General features: G+C 36.4%; 1 protein-coding gene across 2 annotated transcripts in view; it reads left to right on the forward strand.

Moving 5' to 3' along the window:
* MGAT5 (alpha-1,6-mannosylglycoprotein 6-beta-N-acetylglucosaminyltransferase) overlaps positions 1-21712 on the forward strand; it is a 72834-nt gene that overhangs the window by 31079 nt on the left and 20043 nt on the right. For both annotated transcript variants that reach the window (XM_003207726.4, XM_010714060.3), the window contains exons 9-11: positions 4446-4579; positions 7912-8045; positions 16346-16495. In XM_003207726.4, coding sequence (XP_003207774.1) covers positions 4446-4579; positions 7912-8045; positions 16346-16495 — 418 coding nt within the window. The remainder of the gene's footprint in view (positions 1-4445; positions 4580-7911; positions 8046-16345; positions 16496-21712) is intronic.

Genomic DNA, 21712 nt, shown 5'->3' on the forward strand with positions numbered 1-21712 from the left:
ACAGAGCCACATTTACTTCTGTGAGAAGTAAAGCTTCGTTTGTGTTGCTCTGATACTACGTCAGCATGAAATAAAACCAACTCTAAATTACTGACTTTAAATTTTCTGTTCCTAGTTGAATTAGCTGTTTCTATGATCCATAAAGTCCAGTAAATCCTACTTGATAAATGCTACTGAAAGGTGTTCTCTGAAGGAAGAATTGTTTTCTGTCTGCCTCAGGATTTGCTTGAGCTTTGCGTCTTTTCAGCATAATTTTAAAGGAGAGTACTGTGATCAACTCTGCAGATTAGATTAATGCCTAATCTCTTTTTTGAAGTGGAGCAGTAAATGGATATTCTGGTTTTCAGGAGTCTGCTAATAAAGCTAATCCCATTTTCCACTGAGCTACAGTTGGTTATCTGTCTGCCAGATGTAATTGTCACTAGATGGTAATATTACAGTGTTGTGGTCAGGATATAAAACCATGTGTATAAATTGAAAAAGTTTCTTCTCTTTTTTTTTTTTTGTTTTTTGTTTCCTACGTGGCGTATTCTGTAGCAAAGATATGAAGATATGCCATGATGTTGAGATTATCACATTAGCTCTTCAGTTTTTGTTGTTTGTTTCATGAATCATTAAATCTTTAGCAGTCACTCTGTTTTTCATTGATTCCTAATATGTGGTAATGACTGAATTCTCTGGTTAAGCAGAGTAGAATTAAATTTAATTGTAAATAAATATCTTAGGTAGTATACGAGTTTTTTATATGGTTTTGAAGACGAAAATTAAATCACTTAATTGCTCTTCTGCAGCACTGAGTATCAGAGGATTGAATAGGAGCTCATCTGGTTTATACTGTTGCTGAAAAACAGATCACCTGTATTTATCCTTCTTGAGTGATTTTTTTGCCAAAAATGCCACAGCCATTCTTTCATACAGTTATACTTAAGTGTCTTTCTTGACCTGATTTCTTGCAAACTTCCTGTTCCTGCTTGTTCCCCCATAGTTCTGGAGAATAAATTATTTCCTCTCTTTCTCTACTGCCTCTAGAATACTGCACTTCCTTCAGTTGGCTTTTTAAAAAATAAATTAATTCAGATGTTTGGGTCACTCCTTTGTAATTCAGATTTTCGTATGTTCGAGATGTCTTTAGTCACTTGTTATTCTCCAAGGTCAGTGTACAAGATGGGATCTAGACTCTAGCAGAGATTACTGGAATTGATTAGAGCAGATGAATTAATTCAGTTTCAAGCGAGCTATCCCCTTTTTAGGAACCCTATTGCAAACTTTTTTTTCAGCATTGTATGTTACCTCATCAAGTTTGTAGTAATAATATTTTTTTTCAAGTAAGGGGGGTAAGTCTGGTATAAAAGACCATATTTACATGTTTGTGTTAAGTTCACTCCAGTAAAGTAAATGTTATCATACATGTAGCTGTCTTAAAGCCCTTGTTCTTTACATACTTTGTTTCTTCACTTATTAGTATGTAATGACACCAGAAACTGTTCCCTTATCTTGAAAAAAATGTTCTGCTTCAGTCCAGAAGATCTGTTTTTCAGCAGACCTGCTGATCAGCTCAGTCTGTTTTGTGCAGACCAGACTCAACTATAAATAAATGAAAGTTTGTTATTCACTTCTGGTTGAATAGAGTGGAAGAATAAACTTCTGCCTACAGTCCTTTCATGGAAGTACTATATGAATCTTTGTGAGAGCTTGAGCCCTACAGAAGGTTTTGGCAATCTGAAATCAGATTCTTAGAACTACTAGCTCAGAAGAATGACCTGCTCTGAGAGGTGTTTCTGAGCAACTGAAATACTGCTTTGTGCTTTTGAGGTCTGTAGCACCAACACCTCTCGGTAGTAATGTTTTATCTGTGATATAATTGTGCTGTAAGTAGCATGAATATATCAAAAGAGATCTCATTTTCTGAGTGCACATTATGTTCAAGCAGAAGAATGCGTAGACATGGCAGCGTTTTTCGATTTTCAAGTCTGGATATTTAAATGCAGTTTATGTGCAAGGAAGTAACATAAAAATTAGTATCTTATTATAGTTTGAGTAGTGCAGCTCATTGCTTTTCTATTTTTTTTTTTTTTATAAATCCAAAATGTGTTTTACATCAGTGACAGAAGAAAGAAGATGTTAATGTCGATATTTCTGTTTGCTACCCACCTGTCCTCTGTTTAGAACTCATCTATGGTTTGTAGAAATCTTTTTAGATAAGAAGAGTGCTTTCTGGCACAGTCATTGTAAAATACTCAGTGGTGTTACACCAGTGTGTCAAAAGACAATGCTCTGTTCTCTGATAGTGATGTACCCCTTGCTTTCCAGTTTTTAGGTGTGAGAGATGTCATACCACAAAATACACTAGTTCTCAGTATTTCCAGTATTATCTTTGTGAAATCTGTAGTTCAACTTAGTATTTTTAAAGAGGAGACATGTGACAGCTTGGTTTTTAATGTGCTGTGAGTCAACCAATCATGCCACGGAATTGCTTTATCAGTCTGACACCAATCATTTTTCTGTGATCTTTCTCTTGTCTTTCCGATTTTCTTCACACCCTAACACTGTAAACACAGATTTTGTTTTCTCTGCTTCCTTGTTGAGCTTATTATCCATTGCATTGCAGTTCTCATACTATTACTTCAGAATCCCTGTTTGTGTTGGACATAGTTACACTTTATCATTATATATTAGTGCTCATATATCTTACATCTGAATATAGGAAAAAGGGAGGAAACAGCACTTTGAGTTGATGGCTTGCACTGCCTTGCTCCTTACGTGCATGATAAGACAAACTCCAGTAGTACTGCAGTTTTTCATTAGCTCTCACTCACTTTCTCCTTTCTCTGCACTCACGTACCTGTCCATTTGCTGTACATTTGGTAAAATTCTGTTTCAAGGCTTGCCAAGAAATAAGAGGGCTTTTATTACTCAGTGAGTCATCAGTGCAGAAGCTTTTTTTCGGTCCTTCTGGAGTATTTTGTATAATGCAGAGATAATTGCTACCATTGTAAAATATTTTCATTGAGAACAGTTGACATAAAACACTGCAAAGAAACTGATCTGTCAGCTTTGTTGTTTGGTGAATTGTTGTATATTTTGACTTCCTTTTTGCTTGAAAGATCTCCGTGAAGATTTAAAAACAAACAAAGTAAATTGGCCCCATTTGTACTCTTGTATGCAACGGTGTCATTCCATATGGCAGTGTATAAGTTGCTGTTACATTGGGGTATTTTCTCTTTATGTGGGCTTAGGACATATATAGGTCATATGTTGAAGATTTGGAAATGCAGTCATTTAGTATTAACTTTTACTGCTCTGTTTTGCACCATATACAAGCCTAGTGACACAATGTGCCATGGTGAGTGCTCATATCTTTATATCATAATGCAGTGTGGCACATAATGCTACACAGCCTGTATGAATCTATCTGACAGATTTTGTTACTGGAGAGCTGAAGAATGGAAGAGTCAGCACTGTAGTAGAATTCATTTGCAGTGGTTCTAATGGTCAGTATAACTGCTGCAAATAAAGTTCCTGCCTAAACAAAATCAAGGATTTACCAGACTGCATTTTCAAGATGTTACTTCTTGAATCTGAAGTTTCCACACACTTTTCTTCATATTAAGTATTTTTTTTCTCTGGCTTTCATGTCCCATGGACCCTTTTTTCTTTTTTCTTTTTAAATAAAGCAAGTTGTAATTGGATTAATTTTGTTCAAGGAATTAATAGGGCTGTCAATAAAGAACTGAGTGTAAATCTCTCATCTAGACTTCTAGTAATCCAATGCCAAGATTTCTTTCAGTTGTAAACTAGTTGTTGAAGACTTCTGACTTTTGTATTACTTCTTTAGAAGTCTCAGGCCATTCGCTTATAAAACTTTTTGTCAGACTGCAAGTCTTCAGCAAATTAGGCAGTCTTCAGTGCTTCCCTGGTAGGTTTAATTGACCCAGAAGTCAAGAATCTGGAGACTAAATACAATTGTCTAAGGACAAAGTACTAGTCTAATCTTGGCACATGGTCCTCGGCACTGGTTTTGTACTAGTGCATTAGAGCATTAGAAAATAGATGAAGAATCCTCTCTTCTTCTGCCTAAATTTGACTTCAGAGCCTCAGGATTGTAGGTGACCATATTCACATTCCCATAAGCTCTACTTAGATGTTCAAGGGTGACTTCATTTTGTTAGAACAAAAAAAAACCCAAAACAAGCTCCAGGGTTGTTATTTGAGTGTCTGAAATATCCTTGAACTTGCTGATTATAATGTCTTTGTGAATGTACCAGAAATGTTTGAAATTGAAATGTACACTCAGTTTATAAATAATTCACAGTTGCAAATACAAACAAAACATTTCTTAATTATAACTACGTGTGTATATGCACACATGTTTATATATATATATATATATGTATATATATGTGTGTGTACACGTACCTACAGAAAATCTTTTTTTGTTGTTGTAGGTGTATGCTAAGAGTTCTGGATTCCTTTGGAACTGAACCAGAATTTAACCATGCCCATTATGCTCAGTCTAAAGGCCACAAAACACCATGGGGAAAGTGGAACCTTAATCCCCAGCAGTTCTATACAATGTTCCGTAAGTATCCCTGGCTTTGTGAAGAATTTGGAGCTTAATAATGAAATGCTGTCATTGAGGTGGATGTTTGAATTATTGAAGACAATTCTGTGGTTTAATTTAACGCAGATAAAAGGTCAGAATCATAAGTGTAAATTTTCTGCCCTACTTTCACACGCAGGAAAAAAATACATCAATATGAATAAAGATTGGGAACTCTCTGCTCAGGGTACCTGTGGAAAGTGGTGGCTGGCTTTTTTTCTTCAAGCTTCTGTGAATTACTTTTGCATTGTTATAGACTGTACTGCTGATGCAGTTGTGAGGAGAAAATGGCAGAAATACAACTGAGCAGGACAATTCCTTATGAATTCTATATACATTTTATCAGATTAAAAGATTACCTGACCTATTCCAGCACGAGACTTGACTTAATGATACTTGGTTCTAGGCTCAAAAGATCATTCTTTTGCATGCCATAGTAGCAATATAAGTTTGTTCTCTCTGAAAGGTGCAAAAAGATTTACCATTGCCAGCTAGCTTGAGGGTATGTGAGGCTTAGGAAAGAGGAAAGTGTATGCTGTTACGTGCTGGAATTCTCAGCCCAAGTCTGAAAAGAAGCCCTGGGTAGGGATCAGCCTGACTTCCAAAGTTTGGTGATGGTCCCTGAGGCTATGGCCAGGGCACGTACTGTTCTTTCTAATTAGATGACTCAGTCACATCTTTTAAACTTTTCTGCTCTTCATAGCAGAAGTGTGCACACTGCTGTCTAGCTGACATGCTTTTGAATTTAGTTGTCTTGTTAAATTCTTTGAAGAGGCATTCCAACTAACAAAAGGCATGGTGGGGAAATGTGGCTTGGGAGTGGTTGCAGAATTAGTGACTGGACTTTAATGAGCAGAACTTGTTCCATATCCACATGATTTGCTAATATTTATTGGTCTATATCATACACGGAAAAGGAGCCAAAAGCTCAAGTATGTGTATTTGAGTAGTTCAACTATTAGGAAATTTGACTGTGAGATCCTGCTCAAGAGAGCACCAAGGGTGATGGTGTGGTTGAAGAAAGCATTTGCGTGAATACTTGTGGTACAGCTGTGTGCACTTCCTCAGACCCACTCCAAGAAATGCAGAAGTACATCTCTCTAGGGAAGATTTTTTTATGTAAGGCAACATAGACTACTGTTATATTCTGTTTGCAACAGACCACTTCATAATCAGTTTTTCTGAAAAGTATGACTGTATTGAAATTTCAGTAAGTAAGTATTTCTGGGTTTTAATACTGGAAACAACTGCTATTTTTCCTTTGTAGAAAACATGGCAAGGAGATTTTAAGCAAATGCTTTCTGAAGCATGAGTGATTACAGTATTATAGAATGGTCAAGGATTTAGCTTTTTTCTTTTTTTGTATTAGGTGCCAAACAGTCGTGTTTTGCAATATTTTAAGTTTATTTTTGTATTTTGTTCTCTGATGCTGAGATAGCAGCATCATTATTGGGTTGTGATTGGGTTGTACATACATATCATGCATCCGTAAAGATTTTATGCCAGATTTGAACCCTGGATGCCTTCCCAAGATTCCCAGACTCTATTATGTTTTGAGAACTCTGATTATAAGGGCAGAAAATTATTACTGAGCAACAAGCAAGCTGTATTCAAATCTGTGGTGTATTACCATGCTTGACTGTTCACTGAACTTTCCAAAAACATGAGGGTGTTTTTTGCCCGTTCTTATGTTTTTTATTTAAATTCTATTATGCAAAGTAACACCATTAGTACTTTTAAAACTGCATGATCTTGCTTAAAAATCCATCTGTGTGCTTCCTGTTAACGATATTTAAGGCACTGGAACCAGTTCTAAGTGCTAACTTCAACAAAGGTTTTTCTTTTGAGTGTGTTCTGCTTTGCCTCTCCTTTGAATGTGGTCTCTTATCCAAAAATATGAAAGGACAGAAAAAAGCTCCTTTTCAGGCATATTTGCCACATGCCATTTACTTTGCTAAATGCTAAAAAGTCCTTGGGCCTAAGTGAGTGCCTAGCTGTTGCTGAGGCATTTTTTGTAGAAAAAGAGTAATTGTCATTTGAAAAACTAAATATAACAACAGAGGGAATTGTACACTGTGTATGGTTTTTCTGTTCTGTTGTGTTACCCCATTGGCTGATTTTCAGCAATCAAAAAGTAAAACTTCATAATGGCATAATGGCAATAGAATTTTTTTGTAGAACTTTGACTATGAGTTTAACATTGCATATGTCACTCCTGTCTGGAGGCTGTCTTTCTTTTTCTTCTTTCTCTTCTTCTTTTTTTTGTTTTGTTTCGTTTTGTTTTTTAAGCTGTGCAAAATGTGCTCACAAGTTGTCAACTTGAATTAATAGAAAAAGGTGAGACTTGTAGAGAACCTAGGTTTTATTGCAGCTATATTTCTATGCAGGCAGGTAAGGCTATGACACTTTATAAATATGTGCAAAAAACCAACATGTTGCAGTAGCGATGAATTCTTACCAGAAGCTTTGAACATTGTAGTCCATCCCTGCAATTGAACAACTTTTTCAAAAACCAGTCAAAAGCACCAGCAGGACCACCACCACCCACAAAACAGACAAAAGAAAAAACCCACTAACTTAGTTGTCATGAGCCTACAATTCTTTACCTTTATAGGAGGAAAACAGTGCCTAATACTGCTGGAGGTCACTGCTGAAAAAAGACAAATGAAAGCTAAAAGTAATATAGAAAATGAAGAGTGAATTGTATATCCTTTGCAACTAACACAACAGCTTTGATAATTTCAGTTGTCCCTTTTTTGTTTTAGAATTAGTAAATGAAGCAGTGAAATTTGTATTCTGATTTGCACGGTGTGACTTTGTAGGCTAATACTTAGCATAGAATTTATGTTGGCTCTTTCAATATATGAGGTGAGCCCAAGTAATTTAATAAGATTTATCACACTCAGCAACATACTGCTTTGTTAACAAGCTTAAATACAGTGTTCCTTCAAATCACTGGTATTGTATCTTTGGGACTGTCAAGTTGGATTCCTTCTGGTTCTCTTATCTCTAATAGTAAAGTGAAGCTGACTACACAAAAAAAAGTCAGTATCATTGGCCTTTGTCCAGCTGCAGAAATTTTATTACAGGAAATGAGCCAGAAAATAGCTGCTTACTTCTGTAAACATGTGCAGAAGGACTTAAAATTAATAAGAGCTATTCTCAGAAATAAGGTAAGTAAATGTATCTCTCAGAGAGAATGTGACTTGTTGAATACTATGTTCCTTATGCCTATTTTCTTGACAACATGAATGCTTTTGTGACATTAACTAATACTTAAAGAGATTCTGAATGTGCTCCATTTCTTACAGCTCACACTCCAGATAACAGCTTCCTTGGATTTGTGGTAGAGCAGCATTTGAATTCCAGTGACATTAAACACATTAATGACATCAAAAGGCAGAATCAATCTCTGGTTTATGGCAAAGTAGATAATTTCTGGAAGGTGAGTTTTTTGAAGTCATTTGCCTGAATAAATTTATTTTGATCAATACAATAAGACATAACTCTCAACTTAGAGGTATTCCTTTTCTATGAACCTGTAAAGTTCTTTGTCTGAAAATAAACATTTAAAGAATTGAAGTGAAGATCTTGAAGTCTTGCTGATGAGGAAACTTGTATCTGTCTAGATTAAGATGGATCCATTGTTATTTATGCACACCCTACTAATGAATTAATAATTTTTTATAAACTTAATATCACAGTAATTTTGGAAGATACAGTAGCTGCTAGAAGCAATGGGAAATTAAAGATTCCAAGAAGCTTTGTAAGCTTCAGTCATTGTCATCTACAAATGTCTCTTTCAGTGATTTATTTTTATGTATCTACAACCAGAAGTGTGCTGTATTTTGAACTGGAAGGTGTATTTCACTGAAAACTCTAGAAGTGTGCAACCTCATTATATTTCTGTGTAACATCAGATCTGTGTTTATTACTGCAACGTCTCTCCCACTTGCAGAGGAGTACTGCAGAATAACAACACTGAGATCTGGTCGTATTTTCACCAAGTATCATATATTGGGCTGCATAAAAAACCCTCATATTTTAAGTCTTGTCAATTGCAAATGGAACTGATAGGTACAGACTGTGCTGTACATAGGACCACATGACAGAACAGTGAGGGCACACTTGTTTCTCACATTTTCCTTCCTTTTCTCTTGCTTTGCATGAGAATATCAGTTTTTTGAAATTTTCTGACCACAGAATTAACATTGTCTAATAACTGTTAGACAAAACAAACTTAAGATAAATGGGAGAATGTTGCCAGGATGTTTAGTAGAAAAAAGATAAAGCTGAATGCTTCTTAGTTCTTGTGCTGAGAAAATTATGTGTATTAGCTGTGCATGTTCAGTTGTAATCCTTCAGGTTTATATATTGGTTTATTGCCCTAAGCTACGTAATCAGTGTTTTGAAAGGAAGTTTTACTTAGTATCATACAGATACTATGACAGTTATTCTTTTTGATCTCATGGTATAGAATGATTTGCTGTGTCCCCGTTTGCAGTCCGCTTTGCCTGCACAGCACTAGTGCAGAGCTGGGATCCTTAAATTCAAGTCTCTTGTAGCTGAAGCTCATGAACGTTTAGTTTCTGATCTCATTATCAGTCTCTCAGTTGCATGTAATAGTCGTCTGTGCTTCCTGACCTGATTTCTACTTTGTATCAGTAGAACAACCTGTTGAGCATTAGGTGGATTTAAGGAACGAGATATTTGGTTGGTCACTAGTGGTGGGTTTCTTTTCACTGACATATATGTCTTTCTCAGTCTTCATTAATTCAGAAATATGTATTAATAGATTATCTGCCCAGAGGGGAGACTTGGGATTGTCTAGTCTGAGATTCTATGTGACGTACAGGATACTCATGAGCTGATTAAAGCAAGAACATGGCTTTTTGGAAAAGAACATCCTATAAAGAGTTTTAAATAGCATACAATGGAAACCTTACTACTTCCTCTGATTAATTTCTTAATTGCCTTCTCCTTTATGACTGTGATTTATTTTTATTCTTGTACAAATTTGTAGACTATAATTTCTAGTCTTAGTAGCAGTTGTAGGCTTTACTACTGGATTGATGATATTGCTCTTATTTACCCATTATATTAGTTGAGGTAAAGGAAACCCATAGTTATCTTTTGAAAATCCTATGTGCATGTATTGAGCTGCTGAGAGCTCTGAGGTTTCTAAGCCTTAAGTGTTCTCACACATCTGTTTTCTCTGAACCTTTTCAAGATTGTTCACATTCCTCTAGAAACGTGAATGTTAGCAAAGGGCATTTGGGCCCTTTACTAGCACCAAAATAAAAAACAAAAATTTTATGCATTGTTATATACATCCTCTTCACCATTGGGAACTTTTGTTCAGACTAATTATCATCCAAGATCCTCGAGTCATGTTTTTTTAGAAATGCTACTTTCCAACTCACTGCTCCATTTCAATTAGTGTTGCCTGCCTTGTTACTCTAAAAATGTAGGACTTAATTTTTGGTCATATTAAACTGCCTCCTGATGGCTTGTTACACCAAGCACATCATAACTGTAACTGTAGTCATGCCCACATTGGTACGTGAAGTGCCATCACTGAAGACAGGGTTTGAATTGGTGACCACATGGGATGTCTTATTTGGAGTGATAAAATCCAGTTCTTGTCATCAGCAATAGGCTTGAACTAATCTTGTGTCTGTGTAATTTGCTTATTTCTCATTTCCTTCATTTTCCTTGTTCAGTGCTCTTTTCATCTGGCGCCATGGTTGTACTGAACAAGACTAATCTGTTTGTCCAGCTACTTGTCTTTACACTGAATGAAGCCAATTAACAAAAAATGTAATCTCCACTGTTGTCACTGTTGGTTCTGGTCAGTCATTAGAGAAGCATAGTGTGAAGGGGAGAGTGTTCTGATTCCCAAATAGAAAGGCTTTTTTGGGATATTAGTAGCAAATAGCTTGCTTAATTTTAGACCAAATGGATTGAAATGGAACCAAGGGGACCATATTGACAGCTCAGAGTTCATTTTTTTTTCCTTTTTCCTTGAGAGAGAGACTAGAAATACTAATATGCCATCATATAACCATGGTTGCAGCTCCTTTTTTGCATCTAGCTAAGCCTGTAGAATAAAGATCCCAATTTATTTGTCACTTCATCTTTGCTAGAAATCCTCCTATTCCCAGCTTTGCTGCATGACCAGAGGTGATGAGGCTAGATCAGACCATCTACTTAAACTGATAAACTAACAAGGTTATTGTAGCTAAAGAGAGTAGTGGATTGCTTGCAGGCAGTGTTCTGTCTTGCCACATCATTCAGTGGGGTTAAATTCTGATATGAAAATGATAAGGGGGGAAAGAGGAATACAGTGACCCCTGTTCTATCAGCACTGATGGATACAGAGAAATGTATGAAAAATATACAGGTCTATGACCTGAGACCAGTGGCTTTAGTACCACTTTGCAGTGCGGAAATGTAGATATGTCTTGCTGGAGGTCAAGAAGGATGTGTGCTGCAGAGACTGTAACTAATGTCTTCTTGTTTACTTCCTTCTGATAAATATACCAGATTTAAGTGGGTTGAGGATTACAAATAGGAGGCCATGAAGAACTTCCCTGCATTTCTAAAGATTATCCTTATATATAAGCTATTGTGGGTAACACTTGCCAAGTTTTGAATGTTTGTAGACAGAGGTTAGAGTTTTTATCTGGGATTTCTAGCAGTGCTAAGGAATAAAGAGAGACCTCCGTCTATCTAAGTGATGTAGAAGGAATGAATAAAATCTGAGTAAAACAGAGTAAAACACATAATCCTCTATTATCAAAATTGGATTTAATTACAGAGCATTTCAATTAAAAGGGAATGCTTGAAGCCTTTCACATCTTCTTAGCTCCTATAGGTCTATTTATTTTTTTTTTGTTCTTCCTGCAGTTTCCCATCATACTGTTCCAATACTTCTGCCCTCAATCATAGAAAGAAAAGACTCAAGATTCATTTTAAATTCTAGTTTTGCAGGGTGACATGAGAGAAGGCAGAATTTGACCTGAATGAGAAAATACTCATCAAAATGTAGCTTAACATTTGTATTATGATTACTTTAGTAAAACATTGTTACAGTGCATTGAAGTTGCTTTAAAAATATTTTTATGTTGAAAGATGAATTTGTTTGTTGCTAATGCCCCTTGACAAGGTGTGTATTCTTAAGTGTGTAATGTCTGCAGAGCAAGTTTTGAAGAATTCTAAGTGAGAAATGTTTACACTTGAGCTAGTGTTTATTGGGAAAGTACATAACCAAGGCTATTTATACAAAGCTTTCCCTTTATAGCTCCATATGACATGTGTAATTTCCCCACTGTATTCCATGTTGGATGAATTGGGAAGAGTAAGATGGGGCAAAGCCAGGAAAAACTACACTTCTAGGGAATGTTTTTATTATGAGCAAAGATCAGCGTTTTGCTGCTGGCAGCATTGCATTTCACTTCCTTCTGATTGTTTTTTTGTGCTTCAGATTTAGCAGCGTAATTTGGACGAATGTTTCATTTCATTTTTGGAGTGAGAAGAAACATAAGGGAAAGGGAAAAGATCCTTCTCACCTTTTCTCTCTCACCTGCTCAGTGCACTCACAAACTTACCTCATAGTGTTTTTTCTTGTCCTTCAAATTTGCAGCAGCACTGTGAGCTTATCTATCAATTAAAGCTTGCCTTTGCTGCTGCCACCGGGCACCAAGAGCACTGTCCTTTATGCCTCTTAGCAACCTGAAATAAACCAGGCATTTTAGTCAGTGATCAGCTTCACTTTTTTTCAGACCTCTGCAGCTGCCCTATAAACTAGTCAGGTGTTGCAGTATCAGTTAACATCATTGTCTAGTTATGATGTTAAAAAACCAACACAACAACTTTTTCTTCCTGTGGTCTCACTTGCTAATTTCTCTTGTATCCCTGTACTTTCCTGCTTCAGTGCTTATAGTGCACAGGTACTTCACATTGTTAATTCTGGAAATTGCAATTCAAAGAGCAGGAAATTCTTTGTTTAGGCATTTATAACCACTAGATAACAATGAAACTGGCAAATCTTCTAAAAATCTCACTGATAAAAATACTGATGTAATTTTTAAAAATTTTTATGGAATAAATGGAGGAAATGATCAGTTACATAGATAAATACTGGTCTTTATTGAGATGCTTTATTGATTCCTTGTGCAAATATGTATCTATATATCTATATGTATGCAAACAAATGCTATCTATGTATCTATATGCCAATGTATGTTTTGTACAGGTATTTGAGGTGAGTGCCTAACAAGTGGTTCATAAACAGGCATTCAGGGAACACAAAAGCACTGCAAGGTTTTATAATACTTCCTTAACATATTCTCTCTCCTTCCAGATTTTTTTCAACCCAGGGAATTATCTGATTACTTGCCTACTGATAAAGCATCCCTTGACCAGTTTTTGAGATCTCTTAAGACCTATCTTCTAAGCATGGTCTAATCTTGATCTTGTGCAAAAATGAAGATTTTTTTCAAAGCTTCTTAAGCATCTTATGCTTGCATAAGGCTCTGTTATGCACTGTGAACATACCACTGGGTTTTGGCTGACCTTGGACTTTTAGCAAATAAGTACTCTGGTGTTTGAACCTTGAGACTTAACAGTATGCACTTAGGAAATGCACAAAGAACTGTTCCAGTAATTCTTACTTCTCTGTATTACGTTACTCAACTTGTGTAAAAATAATTGTGTTCTGACTTGTTTCATTGTTTGAAGAGGGGACTGGTTATATGCCTGTTTTACAGTTTGAACTTTCAACCCCTTCATCTGGTTTGGGACTCTGAATCAAGATTTGTGTAATGTAATAAACCTGCAGTTCTGTGCATGTGCATTTTGTTCCTTGCTGAATTTCTGATGTTCTGTGGGGTTGCTCAAATGGTCTAAAATTGCAAAATTGTATGAAAACTTTACACTGACAAAGTGTATCGCGAAGTAACATGTGGGTGTCCTTTATCATGACAAGAAAAAAGCAGAGTTTAGTTTTTCATGCATCATGTTTCTGCCATGTACTTTTGTTGCATTTATGCTTTTACATTTTGATGCACCAAACGTAAAATTTCAGCCCTTCATGCTGTACCTTGCTGCCAGCATTTTCTTATGGAAAGGTTTATCAGCCTGTTGTCATTTGATTTCTTTGATGAGAAAGGCCTTACAGTGCCTTTGAAGGTAGGTGGAAATAACTGATGTACGGTAATGACAGTTCTTCACTCAGTGATCAACAAATACGCTTTTCTTGAATGGCAAGTTTATTTTAGCTGCTAAAAACTTGCTTCAGAAAGAGCTTGTGTGACTGTTTGTTACCTCTACCCTTCCATTTTGATTCTGAGGAGAAATAATTTGCTCTATTTTGATGTGATAATCTTTCAAGCTCTTAAGTTTTGCACTGTGAAGAATGAATATAGTGAATAATGCAGCTTGACCCAGACTGTGAAGAGCAGTCTGATATTGCTTTGCTAGCCAGCAGCCTATGATCATGATCTCTGCATTTCTTTGATCCTCTTTGAATTACCTTTAAGTAAAGTAAAAATCAGGAGCTTACTTCTATTTTTTTAAGATTAAAGAAAATCTAAATCCACACTCAAGCAAACAAACTCAGGAAGTGGTTTAACAATGAAAGGAATGCTCTTACTTTGTTTGCACATCACATTTATTTATTTAATTGCAGTCCTTGTATTTCTAAAGGCTATACTTATGCTCTCTTATTTTCTAATCCATTGTTTTAAGTGTTTATAATATTCTTGTCATTTAAGACCTTCCCTACTCCCCAAAAAGCGCAACTGTAAATACAGCATGGAAGCCTACTCTTTTCATCTTATGTGTCCTTCTTTAACCCTGCATTCCTCGTTTTCTAGCAAGCATTTGCTGGAATTTAGATAGAAGATGGCACATAAACACAGTAGGAATATTCAGTTTGTTATTAACATGTGATTTGGAAAATATTTTTAGGATGAGTTCAATGTCCATTATATGTATCAAAGAATGTTTCCAGCAAAATTTGTAATGGACATCACGGGTGTTTCTCAGAAACCCTCTAGATTTTTATTGTCATCATATACAAGCAGGAGATGAAAATGGGACAATTGTATCGGTCCATTTTATGTTAGTCTTTGAAAATGAGATAATGGGTAAGAATAAGGTGGCAGCAGAGCTAGTTCAGATGAAAGATTTACCTTCTCTGACTCCAAAAATAGCCAAGACTTGAGGTGTAAGAAAGAATGCAAAGTTTTGGAATTGATTTTCTTTTAAGAAAATGTATGAGCTTCTCTAAGTTTCTAATTATGTTACTTTATTTTACTAATAATGGGAGGAACATCTTTTCAGATTTGAAATAGAAGCAAAAAGCTTATTTTTTTTTTAAATGCCTTATATTAATTAACAGTAACAGCAACCCTTTGTCTCCATTTGTTGCCTATTCTACATAATGCTTAACACAGGACATTGAATGGTGCAATCTTGGCCGACCTACCAGAACAGAGTGATTCAGTGATCAGACAGGCAGTTCACTTCATCAAATACAGTCCTTGCAGCAGAGGTAGCAAAAGCAAGAAGCCGGTCATTACGTGACATTAAATAACCTGTGCATTTGAATGTATATTAACAGTTCATTTAGGAAGGATGTTCTAGGAAGTATTGATGTTCATTCATCCAGGCTTGATGCCTTATTGCTTCTCCAAGAATTAAAAAGACAGGTTTCTCCCAGTTAACTTGCCCTTTGAATGAACTTTGGTAAAATTGTCGCCAGCTATCACACAGGGCTGTGAAGAATGGGGTACAGAATTTACATGACAAAAGTAGTGATTTGAAGTAGAGTTCTTAAACACTGTCTTACTGCCAAGAAGTTAAGAAACTTGTTGCCTAATTTTAGAGTTATTACTAAGACTATGTGCAAATATTGAGGGAAGTCTCTGATCTCTGCTGCATACTGGCTGTAAATGCAGTCTTTAGCTAATTGCTTTTGGAATACTAGTAGTCTTTAAAACTCAAAAAACATATGGCACTGAAAATTAAAAGTAATTCTTGTTTGCAAATTAGGATGGTATACTGTTTTCTTGTGGGCTTTTTATTTTGTTTAACGCGACAGTATAAATCCGTTTATTCTGGGTGTTTTCCAAAGTGCTTTTTAAACTTCAGGTAATTGGAATATTTGCAGATATGTCATGAGACTCAGGTACTACGTATTTAGATACGAGTGTGTATCATTTGGCAGGATTGTAGCTTATAAGGTGAGATTCGAGCTTTTCTTCACAAAGAAGGTGAACAATTACTTTGTTACATCTCCAAGAAAATCAGATTGACAATTTGATATTTCACAGTGAGGTCATTTATAGTTTTTCTTGTTTGGGGATTGTTACTGTTTTTGTTTTCACAATTTGAAGACAAGTACTGTTTAGGCAGTGCTGAGTATACAGATACCTGGTGACCTATGTTTTATCCAGTTAGAAATTAATGGAACCTTGGTATTTATTTATTTATTACATATATTACAAATATTAAAGCTGCTTTTTTTTTATTTAAACTAATAAAAAAGAAAACTAAAAATTTAATGAAAGATTGGATATTATATGAGTCACATAGAAAATGTAAGAGTGACCGTGTGAGGAATCATGCAAGAAAATGTGAGAATGATAAACTTCTTCCCTTTCTGTTGTTTTGGTATCTGATCTTGATCTCTGCTTGAAATGTGTAAAGCCTGAACATATTTTATTGTTGCTATTACAGGACAAGAAGGCTTATCTGGATGTCATTCACACCTATATGGAAGTCCATGGAACTGTTCATGGGACAAGCACGATTTATATTCCTGGCTATGTAAAAAACCATGGTATACTCAGTGGGCGGGATCTGCAATTTTTACTGAGAGAAACCAAGGTAAGTTTGTCAAGGAGAAATAGCAAAAATAGGTAAAGAGACTGTATCTGAAGTACATGCATTTCACCTCCTACAACTGTGCTCCTAATTTTAAAGTACTGGAAATATAAATGATCCAATGAAAAAGAGATTTAATTTTCTTCCATATGCTAATAACACGTTTGTGACTGTGCCCGTGTTTTTTGGATTGACAGCTATTACTAGAAAATTGGGACAATCTAGGGGAGACATTTAACAAGGAGCTTGAAAAACGTGGCTAAATTCGTGTTTCATTTTCCTAAATGTTGTATTCAGCTCAAAGAGATTATCAGCTGAGAGAATGCTTTGTTTTAGATCCATAATGTGAAAGTTAAGCATTATATGAAAGCTGTACAACAGGAATGTTTGCTCTGCCCTACCAATGACTTTAACATGAAGTGACCCCATTCTGTAGGGAGGAAAAGAATAAAGGCAAGCCCTCATTCTCCATTCATTTTCTTCCCTCTGCTCCAATTGTGCAGAGACGAGAGAGAGCAGAAAAGTATGCTTTTTGTGGTGTACTTTGCCTGTAGCATCTTAGTCAAGGGAGGTCAAGATAAGGGACAGTGTATACATTTAAATAAATAAGCTTTTGTCCCTGCAATTGGAATGCTTTGTTGGATTTTCATTGCCATTCCCATAATCCTTGTGGAACATTTTACATCACTAAGATGCTTAGTATATTACATTTAAATAGAATGTTTAACTTTCGGTTGGTGAAATAAATGGGGTTGTGTGTTTAAAGTTAGCAAAATACGTAGAACTTAATCTCCACTGTTGATGGTTTCTTGCTGTGCACTTCCACAGAAGAATATTAAAAAAGAAAAGAGAAAGCATTTTCCAGTCTTCCCACATAGCAATAGAGAACTCCTTTTGAATGCTGGGGGAAATGATGGTAATTTGACATCTCTGCGTGACAGTTGTTGGCAAATTATGACTTTTTAAAGGCAACCTCTGGGTGTTTGTACTTCATACATACAGATACACATAATGTTGCAGATTAAAAAGTCAACATTTACATTCATCACAGATAATACTGAGATTACACAGCTTTCACCCTCGTGGAGTATGAAATCACTGTATTAACTACATTACTAATGTGGGTGGAATTTTGACATCGTAATAACTCCAAGCACAAACAATCACTTCTTGTGCAAAAGCAAATACATTCTATTGAGTGGAATAATAAACTAAATTAATGAGTTTCCTGCAGAATTACTGGTGTCCTTATAATTAATTAAAAAAAAAAAAAAGCATTAGTTCATAGTACAAGTTATGTTTGAGTAAGTCTTCATCATTATTAGCTGACTTAGATGTATTATACTAAAAATGTTATTTTTATTATTAACTGGATAGCTTCTCCAGTTAGTGGTTATATTTGGTATATGCTAAGATGCAATATAAGATATAATTTAGGACAAATTCAAGTTAATGTGTGTTTTACAGTTAAGCACAGGGTTTTATGATCGGAAGTAGCAAGTCTAGTTTTACTCCATACTTTGACTAGTGAGATCCAATGGAGGATACTAGCTTGTGGTGGCAAGGTTTATGAGAAATAAACAGCAAACTGTTTATTTCTCATAAACTGAATTTCTGTGAGAAGTGTGGATTCAATCTATACTCTTTTCAGAGTCCTACAGGCACTTGATTTGCTATGCTGTTGTGCATTGTTGGTTTGTTTTTCCCCTAACACTGAGGAAAATCCTTTCAAAATGTACTGCATTCTTTTTATCAGATGGCCAAGAAACACTGCTGTGGTTCAGAAAAATTAAAAGATGTAACCAGGCTAACAAACCTTTGGCCTGATAATAAGCAGTTAGGAGTCCATCCAATTCTCCTAATACTTATTTTGTTTTATTGTCAGACAAATCAGAGTGCAGTGTAGTTCTGATAATGAAATGAAATATGTCTTACTGCACCATTAATTTTGGTTATTACCCCTGTATAATTCTTGTTCCAATATATCTAGTCAAGATAAAAACAGCAGCATCCTGATACTGAAAGTGGAAACTGAGAATTATCATTTAGTTGAATTGCACTTTTTCAGTCAGAGCTGTTTGTTTGATTTTTTATATGGGACTTTATTTTAGTTTTTGCTAACTGATGTTTAGCATCTCATAGGTTCCATGGCTTTTCTGCTTTAGCATATGGTTGATTCTTAGTGTTAATCTACACTCTTGATCTAAGTCTTCTTGTTGCCTGTACATTCACAGTTTCTCATTCTGATCTCTCTTGAGACAACGTTTTAACGTAGCTTAGTATAAAGCACCACTCACCTGTCTCCATTGGCCATCTGCTACATTTGTGAATTCATCATGTTTATATCAATAGTTCGTGGCATTGAATTGCTAGCGTCAGTGCGGGGTTTTCACAGAAATCAAGCTGGCTTGAAAGGGAGCATTGTGCCCTGAGAAGCTTCCTGTGAGTGTGCACATGCATCCAGTGATGTCCAAGGACACTTTTTAATCATAATCACTTTAATTGCCAGGCAACGTGACCAGGCCCCATAATGAATTTAGTTAAGGCTTTTTGTCACTGAACAATCAGTGTGCTAAAAATCCATGAACAACAGGAGCTGTACCTCACTGGCGGCAACATGTGTGCATGCAGAACTCATTTGAGCTATCTAGCCTGCTGCTCACTGTCTCTAAGCAACAAACTTTCCCTTTAAGCTTCCAGAAACTTTTTGATTTCTCTTTCTAAACATACACTTGAAGATCCAAGGGCAAAGATTCTTTCATCGTATATGATTTCAACATTGTAGTAGCACGTTTTTGTCAGGTCAGTTTACGAAATTTACGAATGATCTAGTTTTAGAAAGTTAGGGCTAAATAATACTTCAACAAGTCACCCAACTGAAGTGACCCACACCTGTCAGCTTACTTTCCACCACTTTACTTTGCCTTTAAACAGAAAATTCCAAAGGTAACAGCTCAGACAAGGTTTTAGTTCATATTTGGTAGTTGGTGTAGGACACAGTTATTCTCAGAAGCATGCAATTGCCATTTTCTCCTGGAGTACATCACAAAGCAATGCATTTCAGCATAAGTGTGCTTCTCAAGCAAGAGGTGCTATTCAACATCCATTTTGGCTAGTTCAGCTGTGTGGTGTATGACAAGCTGCAGAGATGCAGCAATTCCTGAGAAGATATGGAGCAGTTCAGCACATCAGAGCAGATGCTGAGGCAAGATGCAGCCTCCATGCCAACTCTCCTGCTCACAGCTGGGCTGGCACCAGGCTGTCCTGGGAGAACCAGCACTGAGATTTTGAGAAATACCCCTCCTTTTGAGAAAGTTTCAGATGCAACTTTGTACTCCCTGTCCTTGCAAATTTTTGAGGGAATCCAAATTCTTCTACTAAACGGTCATTTATGCTTTTGGAATGGCGATTAATGAAAGTAGTGCACCTCCCCTATGAAGACAGGCTGAGGGAGCTGGGCTTGTTCAGCCTGGAGAAAAGAAGGCTGCGGGGTGACCTCATTGCAGCCTTTCAGTACCTAAAGGGAGCCTGCAAACAGAAGGGGAATCAACTCTTTGAAAGGGTTGATAACTGCAGGACAAGCAGAAATGGTTTTAAGTTGAGGGAGGGGAGATTTAGGTTAGATGTCAGGAGGAAGTTCTTTACAGAGAGAGCGATGAGGTGCTGGAACAGCTGCCCAGAGAGGTTGTGGATGCCCCATCCCTGGAGGTGTTCAAGGCCAGGTTTGGATGGGGCCCTGGGCAGCCTGGTCTGGTATTAAATGGGGAGGTTGATGCCCTGCCTGTGGCAGGGGGGTTGAGATTCATGATCCTTGAGGTCCCTTCCAACCCTGGCCATTCTGTGATTCTGTGATAAGCATAAATAGGAAAATGAACTTCGACCTTTTTTGATATTGCCTTTTATGAAGTAATGTATGTTTCACTTCCAGACTCATCAAAAAACACCTCAACAGGCATTTAAAAAGCGAATCTGTTGTGAAGATATTTCAATCACAAAAGCAAAAACGTTTTCAGACGGCATTTTATATTAATGAGAAAAATGTATTGAGATAGTAAACTAAAGACTTTGCTGTACTTCTCTTTCCATAGTTCAGAAGAGTATATACAAAATAGTCCAGTAAAAAGGCACACAAAAGCAACAATAAACTACCAGCCCAAAAGAGTCAATGAGATGAAGTGCACCGATGCTAGGAAGGGAAGAGGAAAAGAGAAACACCCCTGTTCGTGGAACTGCAGCACTTAGTCTCTGAAATATGAAATATTTCTGTTCCACTGTTGAGGATTATACAGTTAAAATATTCAACCCTTGTTTTATACTTAGGGCTATAATTTAGATTATTTGTTCAAGTACTCATTTTAATAACGGCCCAATATGTCAGTGTAAATTCCATGGGTAAATTGCTTAGCGTTAACTGAAAGTCACTGATTTCAAACAATGCATAATTTTAAATTTGCTTTTCATGGCAGCGGTTGCAAGGTACTTGTCATGTCAGATATCATGCCAGAGAAGTCCCCATTTAGCTACTGCACCGTGACAGAAATGCTGACATTACGATCAGAAAAGTGGTGTTTTGGGTGCCGTGATGCTCACTGACCTGCTCAAGAGCCTGAAATTCTGTAGCAGTTCATTTCACTGCAAAGACAGAAGAGGTTTCTGAAGAGCCTACCTTATGATAAACCAAAGTAATCTTGCAAAGGTTTCAACACCTGTGTATTTGTTTAAGTTGTGCAAGTGAGATTGCAGATCTGAATCTCCATCTTTGATTTGTGCAGACCTGCAGGTGCACATGGGTACCAGACCTTGCAAACAAGGAAGTGGTTTAAAAACAGGAAACAAAAGAAAAATGATGCTGATAATCATTTTACATCTGTATTTATCTTGCTGTTATTTCCTGTAGATATACTTTTATACTGTAAACTCCTCCTGGCAATCATCTCATTACATATGGTATAAGCACACACCGCCTACTGTGGCATGTGCCCACTTAAAGAACTGCGTGAATAATAACGGTGTGGCTTTCAAAAACATTTTGAAGTTGAGAAAAATGCTCACATACAGAATGAAATCTTTCAAGCACTAACTTACCAGTGACGGATAAGGGAATTCTACTTTGCATAGCAGTTTTGCTCCAGCTAGCAAGTCAAGATCAAGGCCAGCCTTTCTGGGTGTGTGCCTACAGTCATGCTGCCAACACACTCAAATGTGAAGCTTTTCATTATG

The sequence above is a fragment of the Meleagris gallopavo genome, chromosome 7 (assembly GCF_000146605.3).
Source record: "Meleagris gallopavo isolate NT-WF06-2002-E0010 breed Aviagen turkey brand Nicholas breeding stock chromosome 7, Turkey_5.1, whole genome shotgun sequence".
Lineage (NCBI taxonomy): Eukaryota > Metazoa > Chordata > Aves > Galliformes > Phasianidae > Meleagris > Meleagris gallopavo.